At 44.0% G+C, this 9,285-nt stretch overlaps 1 protein-coding gene across 1 annotated transcript; it reads right to left on the bottom strand.

Annotated features, from left to right (window-relative positions):
• Window positions 1-1,702: 1,702 nt before the first annotated feature.
• Window positions 1,703-2,654, bottom strand: LOC124658026 (putative expansin-B14). Its single transcript, XM_047196475.1, has 3 exons — window positions 2,519-2,654; window positions 2,114-2,420; window positions 1,703-2,021 (listed from the first exon to the last, which is right to left on the bottom strand). The coding sequence occupies exons 1-3, from the start codon at window positions 2,652-2,654 to the stop codon at window positions 1,703-1,705; spliced, it is 762 nt and encodes a 253-aa protein (XP_047052431.1).
• Between the last annotated feature and the right edge of the window lie 6,631 nt (window positions 2,655-9,285).

The raw sequence follows: 9,285 nt of genomic DNA, 5'->3' as shown, positions 1-9,285 counted from the left end.
TTCCAAAAAAGGAAAATGTACACATGACTGAAGGAGTATATTCCAAAAAAGGAAAATTACATTAGGGTCGTATTTTTTTTATCCTTTTCATTTTTTTAAATATTGGGTAGAATGTAGACACCCAGGCACTCTCGTACAGCGAAATGGAGTCGCATTTATATGTCTATCTTTAAGTTGTCTATATATAGATGGGTATATAGATTGACATGATTTGCTTTCTGGTATGTCTTCCCAAATCGCAATGATACTCCCCCGATCCAAATTAATTAACTGAAGTTTGCCTAGATATATCTAGGCAAACTTCAGTTAATTAATTTGGATCGGAGGGAGTATTAAAATAGTGTATGCAGTCGAATGGATCATAGACAAATTTTTGGGTTGATGATCACTACATGACAGACAGTGGACTTCTACTTCTGGACAATAGTAAATTAATGAATTTAGTGAAAGGATGGGAAATCAAGTAATTTTAGGCCACAATAAAACATCAGCCACCGTGGTAAAATCCATGAATTTATGGACATGCATTCCCCATTTAAAGACATGTTTAAAACTCGGTATGCATCGTGATTTTCCACATGAATTTATTACTCATGAATTTATTACTCTAAAGATTGGCCTCCTCCTCCTCCACCATCTGATGAACAACCTGGAGGGATTCTTCGACTGGCAGATGCGACGATGGATGACCCTGCTAGAGACGATATGGAGACTGGTGAATGATCTGTTGTTTGGTTGGCCTCTTATGGTAAAGTTGCTGACGTTGATAGTCCTTCCCCTGGCGCTGGTGGTTCTTGATCAAAAGGATCCCAGAAAAAGCTTTATGTAGTTTGTTGACAGTTTGTGCTATGGCTGGTAGTCGTTCGTGGTGCTCGTTTTGGCTATCAGGTTCTAAAACTGTTTCCTTATGTAATAGAGCTCTCTCTCTTAAAAACGCTAGCAGTCAGCGGCGATGCCCTCCCCCAGCTTTTTTCTGCTTTAGTTTCTTAAATTTTTCTGAACATACTTGGTTGTATGTTGTTTTTGTTATCTCCATGGTAATGAAAATCGACCCAATAAGGAATCGCTTGGAAAAACTCTAAAGATTGGCGAACAACATAGTTGGCACTAATCTTTGAGGGTTTATGTTTAGTAGTGTCGATCGTTCCAGCGGATCAGGAATGCAAAACGCACATTAATATGGGGATTGGGAAATGTGCAGTAGCGCTGGTGGCTTTGGCCTTTTTTATATTTTCGTTTTTTATATTTTTTAAATTATAAAATATTTCGCTTTGATTTTTCTGCAAGTCACTCAAAAATAACAAATAGAATAGTGGGAAAATAGCTTGGAATATTTTTAGCAATTTAAAATTTAAAATTATTTTAAAATTCAAAATAAATACTTGAAATATTTATATACGTAATGACATTAAAAAATCCAAAATATTTTTCTCAAATTCTAGTTGTTATGTTTAAGTGATCTGCAAAATTTCAAGTTCAAAGATTGTTTGGTGTGAGATACAAAAATGAAAAGTTGTTTGAGAGGGAGAAAAAAAAAGCTAGCACGAATCTTGATGCTAAATAGACAGTAGAATATGGGTGTGTGTTGAGCAACTGCTTTAAAAGTCCACTCTCGGATCTATGGGGATTACAAAGCTACCTAACTGGCGGGCGTGCAAGCTAATTAACAAGCTAATGATGATCCGGCCGGTCGAACAGGCGATCAGAAGTTGACAATGGATCGGTAGGTGTGGCCGGGCTGCCAGCCGGCGGGGATGACGTTGCTGGCGACGATCTTCCTGCCGGAGCTGGAGGTGAGGCGTATCGAGATGGGCGCCTGCAGGGTGGAGCCCGAGTTGTACTTCCAGACAGCGCCCCACGACTGCTGCATCTGCGCCCAGCCGCCGCCGCTCTGCTGGAGCTCGACCGCCGACAGGTCGCCGTCGCCGGCCTCGTCTTCCACGAGAAACGCGAGGTAGTTGGGGTTGGAGCCAGCGTCCACCTTGAAGGCGATGTCCGTCCCGCGCCAGTTGCACGGCACCCTGCATGCCCGCCAAGAAATCAAACAGATCAGAACGCTAATTAGCCGATCAATCACACGAAGATGAGTGTGTCCCCAAGGTAGTTTGCCTACCGGTTGTACAGGACTTTGAGGACGCCGACGTTGCGGAGGTTGTCGGCCTGACCGGGCTTGGCCAAAGCCCCGAAGGCCCTCCCGCTAAGGTCGAAGTGGGCGGCCTCGGCCAGGCACGGCCCGCCCGGGCACTGGTCGGTGACGACCACGGTCACTGGTCTGTCGGAGCAGGCGGCATTGCCGACGCATCTCACCTGGTAGCAAGAGCCGCAGCCCTTGCCGTTCTTGTAGATGGAAGGGCCGCCTGCCGTGACCATGGCGGAGAACGGCGGCTGCTCCACGTCGCCCTGGTATCCGCACGCACCACCTGCAGCTCGCATCCATCCATAAATCGTGGCGTCACTACTCATGTGTTCCGATGTTCGGTGGACTACTATGTAGACGGCTATATGCACACATACGTACCGTCGGTGCCGGCTCCGTTGCGTGGGCCGTACCACGTCGCGCCGCCATTTGTCCAGCCGGAGACGCTGAGGGGATGGATCATGAGCAGGCAGCTGATGGCCAGAGCTGCGAAGGCGACGAAGAAAGAAGAAGCCATGCTCGCGGCGTACAAGAACGGAACGAATTGGTGACAGATCGAGCGACGTGTGTTGCAAAGCGTGGACTTGGATCGACGTATATTTGTAGGCATGCAGGCATGCACCAGAGAGATCGTCACCGGCGGATTTAATTCCTTTTCATTTGCTGATTCGTTGGGATTTTCCTTTCATGGCCGTTGATCCGCAGGAAAGTTTTTAAGGTTGAATCCCATGATTTTTATTGAAGGCCGATTGGCAGGAGTTGCCTTAAACTAAATTGCACTTTCTCCGTTCTACCGTTCTAAAATAAGAGAAGTCTATTTTTCTAGTTGTATCATATTTCTTCCCTTAACAACACAATTTCTTACTAAAATTTAATTAATCAATATTAATTGCTAGGGCTAATAATAAGAGATAACGATTGCCTTCTCTAAGATGACGTGAAGAGCTAAAGGAAGATGCACATTCTCTACCATTGTACATGCCCTCAATGCGTAGATACATCCACAACTAAACTTTTTTTTTTTGACCCGGGAAACTGTAGAGGCCTCTCTACGGTAACCTAGAAAAAGTTGCGATACTTATTTTAAAACATAAGGAGTACGTTACTAGTAGAAAACAGACCTTTCGTCAGGCCCATTGGTCACGACCATGTCCTGAGCCGGGACCAAAGGCCTGGCCACGTCACCCCGAATCCGCCCAATCATACGGCACCCATAGGTCCCGGTTCGTTAGGACCCATTGGTCTCGGTTTGTATCCCAAACCGGGACTAAAAGGTTTTGCGGCACGCTGCGCCTGCGGTACCCCCTTTAGTCCTGGCTGGTGACACGCGCCGGGACTTAAAGTCAAACGCTTCGTTCCCGCGGAAGCCGAGCGCGTCGCCATTACTGGCGTCGAAATCGAGCGTCACACGCCCAAGAATCTGAGCAGCCGGCCTCTTAATCTTCATCTTCCTTTGCTTTACATGCTCACATCTTCTCCACCATTGTCGCACACATTCTTCTCCATCTCTTCTTCTCACCATACCATTGCAAAAAGCTCTCCTCTTCGTCAACGTTTTGGACTCAATGGAGCACCTCGCGCGCTACCCCGCTTCTCGAACTCGGGTGTACCACCTCATGGCCGAAGGGATGTCTTTCAAGGTCACGGTCTCTCTCCGTGCAAGAAGGGTGGAGAAGTGGATCCGCGCCGTGAAGAGGGACTATCTCGACAACACACCAATCAAGTGCGTCGGCTTGGATTGCGAAGTTCACCAACCCTCGCGAGGGTGATCAGCGCGCCGCCGTCCTTCAACTCTCGGTGGCGTCCAAGAATTTGTTATTCTAGATTTGTCAGGCTGATGAAGTGCCACAAGTTCTCGAGGAGTTCTTGCAGGACATGACCATCAGATTCTGCGGCGCGGCTATCCGCAAGGATGTGGAGATGCTGAGTCCGTACAGTATTCATATTACTTCTGCGTACGACCTCCAGAAGATACTCTCGAATCCCACAAATAATCACATTCTGAGTCTATATGATCTGGCGAATTCTATCATTGGGACAAATCTTGAGAAGAATAAGAGTAATAAGTGCAAGAAGAAGGACGTCGCGCAAAGAAAAAAAGATGAACTCATATTTGGGTGGGCCAACGTTTTATTGAGCTACGAGCAAGTGTGATATGCCGCGCTGGACGCTCATTTGGGCTTCGAGATGGCTAGGAGTTATTGGCAGCTAGTTGGCTACAATATCCATGTTGATCGTCTCAGCATTTAAAAAACTATGTGTATAAACTATGTGTCTTTCTATAAATCGCCTTCAATATATATCGAACTATGTGTATGAACTATGTGTTTTTCAATATATATCGAACTATGTGTATGAACTAGCGACATATTTCCTTGTGCATTTTACATCTCTGTATGCCGCCACCTCCACGTCCACCTCCATCACCATCACGCTGCACCCGGCGCTCCACCATCACACTGCAACTGAAGAAGATGTCGTTCCAATTGCGGTTTACAGATTTAAAGATATTTTTCGTCCAATTGCGATTTACATATTTCAAGATATTAATTATTTGGCCATATAATATCAAAAAAAAAGTAAGCCCGTTACGGGACGGGACTGAATGCCAACTTCTTAATGTATTCTATAATGTCATGCCACTGCATTTTTATGTACGTGCATAAATGAATGAATAATAATGAAATTTTCCTAATAACTTTGCATGTTGAAATGTTACTTAAATTCTGGGAGAACCTTACCTCCTAACGTGATAAAGATGGCATGCATCCCAAGCTAAAAGGTCATTAAACCTCACCGTATACTTAAACATCCAACTTTCATTATATATTATTACTATTATTATTATTAATCAAAGTATATATTATCAAGCTCGACTTATGGCATCGATAATAGAGGGAACTTCGACTGGAAGTTATGGGCTAATCCTTAGACGCCTTACATTTTTTTTGGTATGGATGGAGTATTATTGATTACTAGTTGAATGCCCGTGCGTTGCTACGGTCTACTAAATTTAGACTGAATCAAATCACTTGTAATTCATGGCACATGCATCGAACACACCACTTCTTCAAATTTTCCCTCTCCGCACATTAAAATAATGCATATATGAAAATTACATATATGTGCATGTGTTAGACATTGTTGATGGCGATCTCAGGAGAGCAAGCCATACGCGGATTGACAAGTCCTTTGTCATGCCCGTTCCTTGTGTTTTAGTATATCAATGAACTTCTAAAACTTTTGCTTATGAATATAGATATACTAATTTAATGACGAATACTTTTTATCAGTGAAATTATTGTTTACCCCTTTTTATTCTGAGAAAAGGAATACTACTTGCATTTGTCTGTCAAATATGTTAGTTATTCGGTTAAATATTATCATTTCCAACTACTTGTTTGATTAGGATACACACCCAATAAATTAGTATGAGTTCTCTTGCATGTTGCCATAAATAATCCATTTACCTGCAATAATAATGCTGCCTGATTATAGCATCTCTGTCAGCTAAATGGTCTATAATTATCAATTTATCTCTGCCATGCATCATTTGTGCATAAGAATTAATGAAGTAAACTGAGTAAAAACATCAACCTTCGAAATATGAACATGTTGGGTAGAGGTATACAAAGTTCTCTTCAACATATATTTTTAACTAAGAAACAATCGACCAAACTAAAGCAATCACATCTATACAACATTCAACAACGAAAAACGAAAGAAGTTTGTTGGGGCAATAACAAAGACATGCCCAAGCTAGAAAGAAAATGATACATCCCTACAACATAGAGCAGCTCATCGGTCGAACTGCATAGATGAACGGCGTGACGCCGCTAGTAGATCATGTAGCATGATGTCCAGCCGGTCCTTATCCCGCTACGTACTGAGCGGCCGGGTACCAATGCTACAAAATGGCTAAGAATTTGAACACCAAGTTAGATGCCCGTCTCAGAAAAATTCGCTCAATGACCATCTTGTTGCGGATAGTCCAAATGGTCCAAGTTATAACAACGAAAACAAGCCAAAAGAGGCATGTCCTCCTACCGGTACGATTTGCATTTGTTTTCAGGAACTCACCAAGGTCTAGTACCTACCACTCGGGTCCTAGAGCCTCAAGGGAGAAGCTCCGTAAAAAATGGGCTGCGGGACATGAGAACATAATATGAGTCGTGGACTCTGGCACCACACACAACTGGCACATCCCCCCTGGCCCGTCTTCCTCTCCTAAGGGTATGCGGTCCCGAAGCAACTGGCACACAAAAGATCTTAATCTTGAGGAGGAACAGGGCTTTCCAAAATAGGGATATTTAAGGAAGAGAGGGCCCCTAAATAGGGCCCGATATGCCAACCTAACATTGAACGATCCCGAAGCGGATAAACACCAGGACACACTATCAACTATCAGAGCCGGCCGTCAATGCGCCCGAAAGGCGATCCTGTAACGCCTCCCATGCCAGAGCCTCACCCGGGTGGATACCCGTTTGAACTGGATCACCCACTCGGCCCGTCTCGCATCCGTCTCCAATAGTAGCAAGTCCACGCAGATCACAAAGGGAGTTAGGAAATTTTCCTAAAAGGTCTCCCATCAAACCATCGATCAAGCTAGAACATGGCACCCGCTTCATCCCCTATTGACAAGGCAATCCCCGTCCTGATCTCGTGCTTGAAGTCCCGGAGGGATCTCCAAAATTGAGATCCCTCCCTTCTCTCACACGCCATGAGCGGTCGACTCCGAAGGTACTTGGCTTTAACCAGTTAAAGCCATAGACCCGTCTTAGTATCAAGGCCACAATAGTATTTCTTCGCATTAGCATCTCACATTTTCAGATTTATATAATTCTTGAAGAAAAAATTTCATCTCTCATTATGTATCCACACAATCCAATTTTGAAGATCCACCTAGATATTTGATATTTGACTATCTTTCCATTGAGAGACACAACAGTCTTCCATCCAAAGCGTAGCTGCGGCACAATAGATAAAGTTTCAGAATTCCGGAGACCCCTTTGGAATTGATGAACGATTTATAAAAGTTTCAAACCTCAATGGAAGGTGCATCGAACCAACAAGGAGCATCATATAGATGACCTTTCATGTACATCTAGAGTTATTTTTTCCAAATATCTTACATAGAGAATTCATTGAGGAAATATAATTGGCATATCTATTTTATTTAGGTGGTTTGATTCAAATGTTTTGCACATATGTACATGTAAATACCTAGGCAACAATATATGTCAGATTATACAATGATATTTAGTTGACTTTACTCTATGATATTCATCGATGGTAAACAACATGTAACGCCTATGTAGTGTCGTGCCCTTATTTGCATCACATTCCAGAATGTTTTTGAAGGAACGAGCAGTCGGTCTGCCATCCAATTATAAGGGTTTATTCGGCAGTAACCTTCCCTAATTTATCAGACATGTTTTTTTACAAATTTTGTACTATTGAATTTCTAGCCTCCATTAAAAAAAATCACTGCTCGACCAAAAGCACACATACCCTTGACTGTGCAAGGAGGCGGTAATTAAACCAACATGGTACTACATGGAGTTACGAAAAAACAAATAACACCTAGAGAACTGAGGCAGTGCAGGGCGATTGACAGATCCATGCGACATTACATATTTAGTCTAGCAGAAGTCAGCACCGCCTCCACGGCAAAGCAACGACCATGTGCTGGTGCTGCCGGAAGGCCATGTAAGCCAAAGAAACTTTATGGTTTTTCTTAGATGACCCAAAGAAACGGCTATAGGCAACTGGTGCAGGTCATGGGAGAGGTGGATATACCTTTAGCTCGTCGAACTTGCGGGAAGAGGTTGTTGGCTCCCCTGTAGTTGGGAATGGAGGCCGAGATGAGTGGAGCCACCCGAGTCTAGGCGATGCACTGGTGCACTGATCTTCTAGAAGAAGCGGCGTATTCCAGAGGATGGAGATTGAGCTTCACTTGCGGCAGAGGACTCACATCTTGTTCCGGCAACGTGATTGACGGAGTGGGAGGTGGAGGCCGCAGCGAGGAGAGAACGATACGGCCTGGGCAAGAGTGCCACGAGATGGGCAGCCTGAGCTCGCAACCACCAATCCATGCACTTGCGAATAAAGATCAGAGGTGGCCGGTAAACAGTGGGCGAGGCGTGGTGGTGCCGGGATGCACGAATTCTGGAAGATCGATTTCGTGGTCGGACCCAAAAAAAACTTGTCCATGGCGAGCAGGGGAGGAGGTGGGAGGTGGCGCGGTAATTCACATGATGAGATATGTAGCAATGGGCGTTGTGGCGACCGGCCGACGAGGCCGGAGGGCAGCATAAAAAGATTAGCATCTAGAAAGTCCATAACATCCAGGCCTCCAGGGCAAGGAGACGGGAGGCAGAGCCAAAAAAAAAAAGTAACGGAACAATCGCATAATATCTTTCTTAATTAATTTGTATTGTAGATACGGTGAGCATTTGAGATTGTTTCCTAATTTATTACCATGATTGATTGATACCGTGAGGCAAGGAAATATATTTTTTAATTAATTGATACCGTGATTGATGATACCATAATTCTGTGACGACTGACAAAAGGAAGGAGGACGACAGATTGATATCGCGCGTGAGATTGTTTCCTAATTAGATCGGACGAAACGGAGACCGTGAGATTGATTGGGTGGCCAGGATTTTTTCAATGACGACCACCAAAGTGCGTTGAGTGTCAAACGAGCAATTCCCATTTAATAGTAAAGATTAGATAGTATCAACAACTGTCCGATGGATGAATAATTTTTCCATGCAACTTCGACTAGAAGTATGGGCTACCGATGAAGTGGAGTTGTATTTGAGTTACGTTTGCTTGCAATCCTTTTCGCACCGTATTAATTCCTAAGGGTGTAAGCGGATAAAATAATTTTGGAGCCAGTTCTAGAGAATCCATGGTTTGAAGTAATCCAACGGATAAGGATGTCTGGTTCCGAACATGACACCGGATACAGTATAGGATATGCTAACCAAAATATCACCCGGATATCTGATACGTCCAAAACGTATCTACTTTCCCGAACACTTTTGCTATTGTTTGGCCTCTAATTTGTGTATTTTGGATACAACTAACACGGACTAACGCTGTTTTCAGCAGAATTGCTCTGGTGTCTCGTTTTTTGC

The sequence above is a fragment of the Lolium rigidum genome, chromosome 5 (assembly GCF_022539505.1).
Source record: "Lolium rigidum isolate FL_2022 chromosome 5, APGP_CSIRO_Lrig_0.1, whole genome shotgun sequence".
NCBI lineage: Eukaryota > Viridiplantae > Streptophyta > Magnoliopsida > Poales > Poaceae > Lolium > Lolium rigidum.
This window is presented reverse-complemented; position numbering and strand designations above follow the sequence as displayed.